The sequence below is a fragment of the Arachis duranensis genome, chromosome 6, assembly GCF_000817695.3.
Source record: "Arachis duranensis cultivar V14167 chromosome 6, aradu.V14167.gnm2.J7QH, whole genome shotgun sequence".
Taxonomy (NCBI): Eukaryota; Viridiplantae; Streptophyta; class Magnoliopsida; order Fabales; family Fabaceae; genus Arachis; species Arachis duranensis.
Window position 1 is genome coordinate 68,139,546 of NC_029777.3, and position 13,074 is coordinate 68,152,619.

At 31.1% G+C, this 13,074-nt stretch overlaps 1 protein-coding gene across 1 annotated transcript; it reads left to right on the forward strand.

The window, feature by feature from the left end:
* Nucleotides 1–3,792: 3,792 nt before the first annotated feature.
* LOC107493963 (uncharacterized protein At3g28850) lies at nucleotides 3,793–5,561 on the forward strand. The gene has a single exon (XM_016114992.3). The coding sequence runs from the start codon at nucleotides 3,936–3,938 to the stop codon at nucleotides 5,238–5,240; it is 1,305 nt and encodes a 434-aa protein (XP_015970478.1). The 5' UTR covers nucleotides 3,793–3,935; the 3' UTR covers nucleotides 5,241–5,561.
* The last annotated feature ends 7,513 nt before the right edge of the window (nucleotides 5,562–13,074 follow it).

Genomic DNA, 13,074 nt, shown 5'->3' on the forward strand with positions numbered 1-13,074 from the left:
TGTTGGAAAAGAAATTTTTTGATTACGCTAAAATTGCATAGTTATTCTATTATTGGACTAAATTTTGTTCCTTTGAGTCACTATAAAAATATAAAAGAAAAATATAGAGAGACAATGAAAATATTAAACAATATGAACAATAGATATGTCGGATATTCAATTCAATAGGTATGTAAATAATTATGTTAATTATTCTAATTTGATGATTTTTTTTATTCGATTTACTCATACACAGTTAACAATTATTAGATATTCAATTTATTAGCTGTGCGGATGATTATTCTAATATTAAGGTTTATGAGGTAATTTGAGAGTAGAGTGTTTTTTTACTTTATTAGGCCAATTCTAAAATTTATTGTTCACATTATTTAGAAAAATGATTGTCTACCTAACAAAATCAAAATATAAAATACATCCACTCGCATGTATAATGAACTGTTGGTAAATATACAACCTAATAATAATACAAAAAAATATTAATTGATTTCAAATTAAACATTTTAATATTAAAATTTTTTTAATAATTAAAATTTTTTAACAATATTTTATTATAATCTTTTTTATTTTATATTTTAATATATATTTTATACACGTGGTTAATTTTTATATACAGATATAATGTTTGAAAGTAAATACTTATTTTCAGACATTAAACAACAAAAGAATAAATTTTGTAAAAGGAATGAATTGGACCTTTTCATCTTCTCAGCATCAATGGAGTTATTTGCCATTGTTAGCGTTAGAGGTGGCACCAAGGGTGGAACGGATTAGGGGATGGGAATGTTGGGGATGGATCAGGTCCGTCGGTTGGGTCCGATTTTTGGGCCTTGACCCTAGTACAAAAAAAAAAAAGTTTAGGCCAGAGTTGGCTGCCGCACCAACAATTTTGGCTGGGTGCTGTTAAACTGCATGTAACTTGTAACAACTCTTCTGCACCTAATAAAATAAAGTGCAGATTTAATAGAGATACAGCAACAGTATTCGTTCCCTTCCCAGCATCATCCAACGTACAAGTCACCAAGCTTAACTACTTAGAAATGATGGATTAAACTAAGCATTTTCTCCGGTTCTCCCTATATTCCATGCAGACTTTGCAAGAAGCAGCGGTACGTAGAAGCAGTTGAAGATGAAAGATAACGGAAGTTCGATATAATGTGTAAGGCACCGTTGGGTCCTCTTAAACCCACTGATTATGTCCTTTGACACTTTATGATAAATAATCTTCTCCATTTAAACCTTGGTGCTGCACAAAATGTTGTGGCTGGTCCCATTTTAATTCGTATTATTGTCCCTCTTCTCCTCTCCATTTTTTACTAATCGTTGTTGGACCTTCAGTCTAGCGCTAATTAAAGACTAGACTCATTCATCAATGTTCCAATGATTTCCATCTCTCACAATTTGAAGTTATTTGCTTTCCTTTTCTTTCATCTCTTCTTCTTTTTAGGCAAGGCAATGTATTATGCAATCGAAATTATTCATCAATAATATTACGTCACAGATAATTTAAATTCAAATGGTAATAGATAAAATAATTAAATAACAAAATATTAGAAGCTACTATTTTTTATCAATATTAATTAATATTTTATTTTTATACTATTAAGAATTAGATTTTAGTATTTAATATTTATATTAAGATATAGAAAATTAGTCAAATATTGACCAAAAATAATAAATTTTGTTAGGTCATATAACAATGTTCATGAACTAATTAAAAGAGGATAATATACTATTTTAGTCAACAAAAAATTTTATTTTTGACAAAATAATTTTGAAAGAAAAAAAATAATATTTTCATCCTCCAAAGTTGATCTGAATTTGACAAAATCACAATTTTTTATAAGATGACAAATGATTTATACATCTGATCTATTTTTTATTGAGGTATTTAAAAAATTACTTAAAACGTATATAAAAAACTGAAAAGAAAATCAATCTCTAGACATTATTTTTCAGATTTTGTTTTTGAATTTTATTGTCATTCATGTAAAAAGAATTACCAAAATTTCATTTATCTTAAAATCACAAAATTTAGCGCATAAAAATATCTTATTTTTTAAAATATATTTGCAAAAAAATCAGGTTAAAATCTGATTTCTAATTTTTTTTTTCAAATATATCCCGTTACATTTATCGCATTTTGTCAAATTAAGATTATCTTTACCGTCAAAATGTCATTTCATTTTTTTAAAGACTATTTTCTCAAAAATTGAATATTTTGGGAACTAAATGTTAGCTTCTCTTATGTTAAATGATGATGATGATGATGATGATGATGATGATGATGTTGTTGTTGTTGTTGTTGTTGTTGTTGCAACTCACTATTCTTATTCATGATAATATTTCTTAACAAGCGTGGTCCCATGTCATAGTATCCCTCCAATTTTCGAATTGGCAATTACACTTCACTTGGTCACAAACTCGCAATGATGCGTGAATTGGTAATTGGATAATTTTGTCATAATAACATAATCAAACAAAGAAATCAATCTAATGGCTTTATTCAGTTTCACACATGACATAAGCTTATCATTTGAACCCAAAGCAAATTCCTAAAACATGAATAATTCTGTGATGATGATGATGGGGGATAATGTATACCACGGTAAGATTGAATCGGTCATTAAATCGGTCAAATTCCTAAAACATGAATAATTTTGTGATGATGATGATGATGTGGGGGAGGGGAATAATGTATACCACGGTAAGATTAAATCGGTGATCAAATCAGTCAAATTATTAATTTATTGGTTTATTAATTTAATCGATAAATTATTAATTAAACTGATAAAATCGACCATATATAAATAAAAAATATAAAATAATAAAAATTTTAAAAATTTTAAAATATACATCTTTATCAATATTTTAAGAACAACTAAGTCTAAAATTTTAAAAACAACTAATACAAATATAGACATAAAATTAGTTAATACTACTACAATACTATTTTAATTTGACACAATAAGAATATCAATTCATAATATCAATAAATTTCAATACTAATATCAAAACAGATAATTTTAATTACAATATTAACATTAAAATAGATAAAGATTAATAAATTTTTAATAAAATTTATATTTCTATTAATGATATATAATTAAAAATATCATTAATTTAAAAAATAGAAAATACAAAATTAAAATTAAATTAAATATTTATATAATTATTTAATTCAAAGATTTACTATATAATTAATGTTTGTCACATATAACAACAATAAAGAGCACCTTAATAGAGTAGCATTGGAAATTTTCAAACTAACAAATGCAATCAGATGGACAAGTGGCACGCTGGAGGATCGTAGGAGGCACTAAAGGAGATGCGGTGCTATGGAGCACCACAGAGTCTACCGTTACCGAATTGATTTTTGTCGGTTTTTATCAAATTTAATCGGTCTTCTCCAATTATCACCAGTTTATGTCGGTTTTTATTCTTAAACGGTCCAAAAAATAAACCAAATTAATTATAGTCTAGTTCATTAATTTTTCGGTCGAACTGATAATTCGGTTCGATTTTTACTACTGTGATGTATACGTGTATAGTTTTCTTTTACTATTTTTGGTATTAGTGTATAGTTTCTTGCTTCGTAGGTATTATGCGCTGGTCCAGTTCGTCTGGTATTGGGCCTTGTACCATTTCTGCGCACACACAAAAACTAAGACAAAAACAAATGGTTTTACTGAAAAGCCCTTGGTTATGACAGAGAGATTCGAAATTTTCGGACCGTTGGGGCCCGTTGCGTTGAAGGTAACGGTTAGAATTGGGAAGCAAAAACTTCCCCTTCTGGGTAGCAGTGCCGTTGTTGTCTTCACCTTTTTGTGTTTCTCATCACGAACAACCCCCCTTAAAACTAACAAAAACTTGAGACAAAGACACTCCGAGGAAGAACACATAGAGAGGGAGTTACAGAACCCCACCTATCATCATCTATGGGCTGTGTCTCCTCAAAATGCATCAGGGAGGAAATGAAGCTAGAAGAACAACACCACCATGTCACTCTCACCAACAATGGTGGCGGCGGTTACTTGAACCACGTGGTGTCTCTCACTTCTACCACCTACGGAGCACTTAAGTTAGACAACGAACAACAACCTCCAACCCCCAAGAAAACACAATGCGTGGTCACCACTGCTTGTTCTGATTCTAAGACTCACATGGAATCTCCATCCCCATCACCTGCTCGTAAAGAAGAGAAGCCAGAGGCCATCATCAACACTTGGGAACTCATGGAAGGTCTCGAAGAGGAAACGCAACTACAATTGCAACCGCTGACGGTGAAGAAGAGTCCCAAGTCAACGCCTTTTCTTCGCGGCTTCACTGCTACTACTCCTTCTGACACCACCAAAAGAAGCCCTTCCTTGAAGTTGAAGAGATCCATCGGGAAGGAGAATAAAGTTCTTCAGGATAATAACGGTTTCACCAGAGGAGGTGGTGTTAGGCGCTTGGATTATCCAAGCCCTAAGAGCAATAATGTTCTCAAAACCGCACATTCTTGCCCCAACACTTGCAAGCCAGCGTTCAATTCGGGGTTTCAACCAAAAGGGTCTCCGATTCACGCAAAAAGGAATAGTGTTGGGAGTGAAACCGGGTCCGCGAAATCGTTGCAGAGGAAGAGTCCCCTGTTTGATCCAGACCTCGTTGCTTCATACGAAAGGGAACTCTCAGAAGAAGAAGAACAAATCAAGAGAATGATTTGGGCAACTCCGAGAACGCGAAGAGCAAGAAAATCAATAGACTCGATGAAACTTCTTCAGTCTTTCGAGAAGAAGTGCCCTCCTGGAGGAGAAAACGTCATTGTTATATACACCACAACGTTACGAGGTATAAGGAAGACATTTGAAGATTGCAACAAAGTTCGGTCCATCGTTGAATCCTATTACGTTCACGTGGTGGAGCGCGATGTTTCCATGGACTCGGGGTTCAAAGAGGAGTTGCGGAAGCTAATGGGGACAAAAGAAGTGAAGGTTCCTGTTGTGTTCGTGAAGGGAAGGTTGGTTGGAGGTGCTGAACAAGTTGTGAAGCTCGAAGAAGAGGAGAAGCTCGGTGCTCTTTTTGAAGGGATACCCATGGCGGTGGGGGGCGGTGGCTGTGAAGGATGCGGTGGCGTTAGGTTTCTGATGTGTGTGGCGTGCAATGGGAGCTGCAAGGTTTTGGATAGTGAGGATCCTAAGAAGACTGTGAGGTGTGGTAAGTGCAATGAGAATGGAATTGTTCAGTGTCCCCTTTGTTGCTAAATGATTTATTGTCCTCAGAGATTTTCTTAAACATCTCTTTAGTTACTAAATGAAGAAAAAATTTGATTTTTTTTTACTTCATTTAGCATTTAGAAATTTGTTTAAGAAGATTTTCAAGATGATAAATCATTACTCGTGTTTGTGTTGTTTGGGATATGATTTATCTTTTGGTGGTGATTTATTTTTAATCATGTTTAACCTTAGGTTAGGGGTTCTAAAGCTTTTTTTAGTTCCCTGTTGTTTGATTCTTTTAATTGATTGTATTGTATTTGGGAACACTGCTTGTTACTAATCTAATTCTAACACCAACATGCACCATTAGTCCTTTTTGGTAATTGATTAGAAATAGGTCAAAAGCGTTTCTTGTCCAATATTTTTTTATGATTATTTGCTTGGTTGACCACTATGAAGTTTGCTGCTTCATTGTGGGAAAACATCTTTGGTTTCATCGGATGATTTGGCTATCAACATCTTTACATCAACACAGTTGCCGTTCTTGTTATAATTATTATTTTACTTTGTCCCTTCGTAAAGCCGACAAGATTCAGGAAACGATTTTTTTTTTAATTTTTTTTTTTGGTTTGGATCAAGAAATGAGTCTTATTGTCAAGAAAGACAGAGACTCAACTCATCTAATCTACCAGACGTGAACTGTGAACAGGTAGGTGTAGGAATTCCTGGCTGTCGTTATTATTATTATTATTATTATTTTTTTCTGTTCTTCACATTCAAGATCTTTTTTCAGTATTTGAATCCATTATGTCTAATTAAATAATTAAAGTGACTGTTATCCCAAAGAGTGAATAATGATAACAGGTTGGTTCATATTAACATTTTTGTATTTATAATTTTATATACTTCTTGTATAGCAAAATCCGTTGGGTAGAATTTTACTGATATAAAAATATGACATCCTTTAAAAACAAAGGAGGAATGTTACATGCAGGCAGGATTTATTATTTTTTAGTTAGTAGTTAGTTAGCAATAGTTAAAAATATAGAGCGGAATTAATGACTAAAAATATTGGCTAAAAATAATAAATTCATTTAGTTCTTGAACTTTTTCAAAAGAAAAAAATAATCACACATCTTCATTTTTGTTACATACGTAAAACAATATATCTCTGAATCAATCTATCGGTCTATCTTCTATTATATAAAGAGATATGGAAGTGGTTTAGTGTCTATATTATTTTTTTAAAGTATCTTGTCTTATATGTAGTTTATGAAATAAAATATTGTTATTTATTATCTTGACTACTTTTAAATTTTATTATTATTATAAAAAAAAGACTAGGTGAATAAGTTTTTTTTATAGTCAAGTTCAAAATCAAGTCTTTTCTTTTTTTTGTTATGCATCTCCTCTCTTTTTCTCAATTAATTTTTATTGCGTCAATAAATTGGTTCAACTTAGTTATCAAATAATTAGAAATTTGCTATGATAAAAGTTGTAAATTTAGTAATAATTAAAAAAATTAAGTATTATTTTTATCTTTAAAGTTGTAAGTAAAATTTAAAATTGTCTTTAATATTTTTTATTTACAAAATTATCCTTAATGTTATAATAAACTATTAAAATAACTCTTTAATTAAAAAATATTATTTTGATAAATTTATTCTTAATAAAAATAATAATTAAAAAATAAAAAATACATCTTAATCCTTTTATCCACTCCATCTAAATCCTCATTAGGGTATTCGAATTGGACTGATCAGATTTGGAAGAACATAGGAATAAAACTAATTAAATTATCATCGGGCTAGTTTGAATCGGATTAGATATTTTTTGAGAGTAAAATTGAACTAATCTAAACTGATTATTTTCGAGTTGGATTAGGTCAGATAATTAAATATGTAATTAAATCTTAAATTACAAAAAATAAAAATTGAAAAAAAAACAAATTATGTAATAACAAAAAATAATAATAAATATGTTAAACAAATAATTTAGAATGGCAGCATTTTATGAAAGCTGTTAAAATTGCAACATATTTTTTTTTTTAAAAAATCAACCAACTGTAGAATGTTTTAAGAAAACAAGTATAGGGAACAGAAAATTACAAAAAATCCATTTTGAAATAGAGCATACCCATACCAATTTGTTTTAAATTAACTAACTGCAAAATTTTTTTGAAAAACATTAACAAGTAGGAAAAATATGAATTGCATAAAGTCCAATTTGATGGGCTAATGATTGATGAAGCATTGAAGCAGATAGCTAAATCAGAAGAAAAATAGTTCGCAGTGACACGATGGTGAAGAGCCATAGAGGATGCAGCAGAGGCAGAGGAGCTGACGAGGACCGTCGCACCAGACTCAGAGGAGCCAAGGAGACGAGATGCATCAGACGAAGACAAGCCTTGGAGAATCGCCGTATCGAACACAGGTGAATGTTAAGAACTGGTTTAGAAATTTTCACATTACAAGGAGTAAATCCCCATAGTGGTATTCGAGATTGATGCCGTGCACCAAAATCATCTTTGAAATTCCAATAGCACTAATTACGTTCCTGAGATTGGAAAAATTGCATAATAGTAGTCCCTGACCCGTTTTCCATTAACGACGCGCTGACGTGGTTTGATGACGTGGACATTTGGTGACACGTATTACCTCATGGTTTGGTCACGTGTAATGGTATGATGATATGTCGGTCAACAACACGTGGCATGCTGATGTGGATGGGTATGCCACGTGTCACAACGCTATTTTGTCACGTGTCAGATTATGCCACGTGTCGCAATGCTATTTGTCCACATGTCATCCACTATGTCATCGTTACATGTGCACCAAATTAGTCCCTTACTTTGTGTCAAATGACTGATTTTAGTCCATGAAATTGAATATCGTGCACCAAATTAGTCCCTTTATAAGTTTTTTCTCATTTTTTTTATAAATTTAAAATTCCTCAATATTTTTTATACACTAATTTTAATTATATTTTTTATTATACATATTTTATAATAAATTTTTTAATTAATAATGTTAACTTGTATCATTAGAGTACATGTTAACTAAAATCAAAATTTTATTATTGCCTCTTGTGTTTATTTTTTAATATTGTTCAAGTCATGGTTACAATAGGTGCTTATATTAATTAATAGTGTAATATATGAAAAGGCCGCCTAGCTAAGTTATAGATAAAATGAATTATTATAATCGACAGTATAAATCTATCTTATTAATTTAGTGAGAAGTTAATTATATGAAAAATCGGACATTCTTAAAATGGATGGAAATAATGAAATTTAAATTTATATTAGTTAACAAGTGCCTTATCAACTATTCTTAAAATATTTATTAAAGTGTTAAATATTAAAAAAATTGTATTAAGGAATATTATTATACTCTTAACTTACACTCTTTATTAAATCAATATCAATGTGTCACATAATTCTTTTAATAAAATATAGTAGATCAATATCTCATATAATTCTTTTAATAAAATATTGTGGAAAAAAATTGTATAATTAAAACTAAAATTTTTAAAACATTTTATAAAAATACTTGTATTTAAATAACTTGTGAAAAGATAAAATTAAAATTAGTGTATTCAAATATATAATGAGAATTTTAAATTTATAAAAAAATGAGAAAAAAACTAATGAAGGGACTAATTTGGTGCACGGCATTTAATTTCAGGGGCTAAAATGAGTCATTTGATACAAAGTAGGGGACCAATTTGGTGCACATGTAACGATAACATAGTGGATGGCACGTGGACAAATAGCATTGCGACACGTGGCATAATCCGACACGTGGCAAAATAGCGTTGTGGCAAAATAGCGTTGTGACATGTGGCATACCATCGACGTCAGCATGCCACGTTTCGTTGACCGACACGTCATCATACCGTTACACGTGGCCAAACCATGAGGTGACACGTGTCACCAAAAGTCCACGTCATCAAGCCACGTCAATGCGTCGTTAACGAAAAATGTGTCAGAGACTACTATGGTATAATTTTTTCAATCTTAGGGACGTAATTATTACAATTGGAATCTTAGAGACGATTTTGGTGCACGGCGTCAATCTCGGGGACCACTATGGAGATTTACTTTGTTACAAAGTTTAAATTTGTTATAGATATAGTTTTAAACTGAAATTTAACATTATTAAAGTTTAGTTAAAAGATTTCACAAATATTCAAAATAATAACAGAGAGTTTAGTCTCAAAGTCGTTCTCTTTTGAAATCACAATAAAATACATAATCATTGGCTATGAAAAATCAGAAAATTTGATAGTAAATAACGAAAATTTAAATAATAAAAAAATAAAAAAGCAAGTAATAACTAAATATCAAAAGGAATTAAACTAAGAGCAATTAAAAAAATTAACTAGAACAATTAAGAAAATTAACTAAAAAAAGTAAATTCAAATTCCAAAAGACCTTGACAAGAGTTGAAGGTTAATAATCAACATTCTTATCAATAACCACAACATGAAAATTATAAAAGGTAAATCTAATTTGTCAACCTCTACAAATTGAAAAAAGTTAATTAAGTTTAATTAACTCTAAACCACAAGTTCTAACTAATTTACTAATTGAATTAGTAAAAGATTAGCGTTAGTGAAAACAAGATTGATTAATATCCTAAATTATCAATCAACTTAGATATTGATGACTTAAGTTTATCCAAATTTTCAACCCAAGCCAATTATAAAAAATCTACCGCATAATTAGTCCAAGCATTTTGCCAAATACTTGAAAAGCATAAATATATAAATTGCAATAATAATAAAAACTATAACTACCAAATTCAAGAAAACAATAATAACATCTCAAATAAGTAATAATAAAATACAAAACATCAAATTGATTAATAAAAAATTAAAAATTCAATAAGGGTTCAAGAACTTAACGTAACAAAATAACAAAAAATTTTATAAAACTTAGAGTAGTAAAATAAGAAATTATAAACTAAAAACTACAATTAAATAAAACTAAAATCTAAAACTAAAGGAAAATTCATAAGAAATTCTTGAATTCTAGAGAGAAGTTAGAGCTTCTCTCTCTAGAATTCAAGAACCTAAACTCTAAAAGAAATGAGTATATGATACGTTGTGTTTGATTCTTCCTTCATGTTTCCTCCAAATGCATTAGATGTGGACTGAATTGGGCCAAGCAAGGGGTTACAAATCGCGACTGACGTGCCATTTTTAATGAGACACAAGCTGGATATGATGCGTACAGATACACGTGATGCTATGAGCATCTTTAGTTATTTTTAGTTATTATTTCTTTGAATAAAGTTAGTGATTTCTTTATTTTTATTAAGATTCTTATGCTTTTAATCAATATTTCTTGGAGTTGCTTTGAGCTTTGTTTTATGTAGGAAAGTATTGAAAACTTAAAGAAAAGAACAAGAAGAAATCAAGAATTGAAGACAAGTACAAAGAGAATTTGTGGACGCTGTCAACCCTGACCTCTTCACACTCAAACGAGCATAACTTGAGCTATAGAGGTCCAAATGATGCAATTCTAGCGACATTAGAAAGCTAACTTCCATAAATTTCCAAAGATATATAACAGTCTATGATTACTCTCTAGAGTCATGGAACTAAATGCTGTGACATTGGCATTCAACGTTATTTCATGTCTCACCTGCACAATATTTCGGGAGTTATGGCATTTGACGCCATTTCAGCGGCGTTCAACGCCATCCACTCCCACATGCAATAAACTGAATCACAAGTGGGATTTAACGCTAGCAACCCCGCATTCAATGCCAAGAGCCCAGTGAAGAAGAGCGAAATGGCATTCAATGCCACTCCAGCAGTGTTGAACGTGAGACTCGCCGAAAGGATTGCACAATTTGATGTTAGGAGTGGCGTTTGACACCTCCAAACTGGTGTTTGATGCTGTTTACCTGTAACGTGGCCCAAGATCCAAGGATATCACTCTAAGCTTCGGAATTAATGACAAAGATTTGATTGGATTGAATGGAGAAGATCCATTTTTGATGCTGAAATTGAATTCTGAATTAAAGAAAAAAGATCTCCTTTAAAAAGAGAGGGGCAACAACACAGAAATCTTCTTCCTCTTCTCCCCCTCTTCGTTCATTTTTTTGTTTTCAGACAATAATTAGGCTTTTAATTTTTCTGCACCATGAGTAACTAAACTTCCATTGTTAAGGTTAAGAGCTCTGTTCATCTTTTTATAGATTATTAATCTAAGTGTTTTACTTTATTTGAGGTTTATGCTTTGATCTATTTCATGATTGAATTTATATTCTTCATTCCTAAAGATTTAGAATTGTTAAAAAAAAATTCTAACTCCGTTTTGGATTCTAAATATTGTTTTGGAAAAAATAATATTGGAATTATCTTGAAACTTTCTCTCACTACTTTTTGATATAACTAGGAATAGTTTTAAAGAGTGTGCGATACTTTATAAGTTTTAATTATTTAGGACTAACTTGGATAAGTGACATATAATTCAACCTAAGGACTACTCTTGAATCTTATTTGAAATTAAATCAGAATTATGCTTCACCTCTTTTGTTAAATAATTGAATAAGAAATTAGCGATTAGTTAGGTTAAAGAGAAATTGAATTGCCAAGGAATTGGAATTTGATTCTTTCTGATTTGGCGTGATTGATCTTTGCATACGTCAAATAAATGAACACAAAGATTATTTTCCTAGAGAATGAAAATCTCCGATAGCTTAACGTTTCTCTCATATTACATTTTATACATTTATAATTGATCTTGTTTACATTCTTTGATTTCAAAAACTCACTTTTGATTGTCTAACTAGAATAATCAATTGATCTTTGTTGCTTAGTCCATTAATCCTCGTGGGAGCGATAACTCACTCACTGTAATATTACTTGATATGACTCGGTATACTTGTCCAAAGTAAGTGTGGTTTGTAAAATTCTGCGTCAAGTTTTTGGCGCTATTGTTAGGAATTTACTACAAGAAACAGTGTAATTATCGACGCAAAAAATTGATGACCGAAAATCTCGTCGATTTTTTTTCGATGGCCTATCGTCGATAAAATAAAAAAGAAATAATTAGAAATAAAATATTAAAATCGATGACCATGTCGTCTATTATTTTAGTAACTTTTTAAAACTCTTCCTTTTATCGTCACATTGTAAACGGAGTGGCAAGCTAAAATTTTTTTTCTTTAAAATCGACACACAGGTCGTCTATTTTAATAATTAATAATATAGATAGCTTTTCCGTTGATGAGCGGATATTTTATACGCTTTTTGGGGGTAATTTCATATAGATTTTAGCATGTTTTAATTAGTTTTTAATAGAATTTTATTAGTTTTAAGCAAAAATCATATTTCTGGACTTTACTATGAGTTTGTGTGTTTTTCTATGATTTCAGGTATTTTCTGGCTGAAATTGAGGGACCTGAGCAAAACTTTGATAGAAGGCTGACAAAGGACTGCTGATGCTGTTGGAATCTGACCTCCCTGCACTCGAAATAGATTTTCTGGAGTTACAGAACTCCAAATGGCACACTCTCAATGGCGTTGGAAAGTAGACATCTAGAGCTTTCCAGAAATGTATAATAGTCCATACTTTGCGCAAAAATAGATGACGTAAACTGGCATTTAATGCCAGTTCCATGTTGCAGTCTGGCGTCCAGCGCCAGAAACAGGTTACAAGTTGGAGTTCAACGCCAAAAATACGTTAAAACCTGGCGTTCAACTCCAGAAACAGCCTAGGCACGTGAGAAGCTTAAGTCTCAGCCCCAGCACACATCAAGTGGGCCCCAGAAGTGAATTTTTGCACCAATTATCTTAGTTTACTCATTTTCTGTAAACCTAGGTTACTAGTTTAGTATTTAAACAACTTTTAGAGACTTATTTTGGA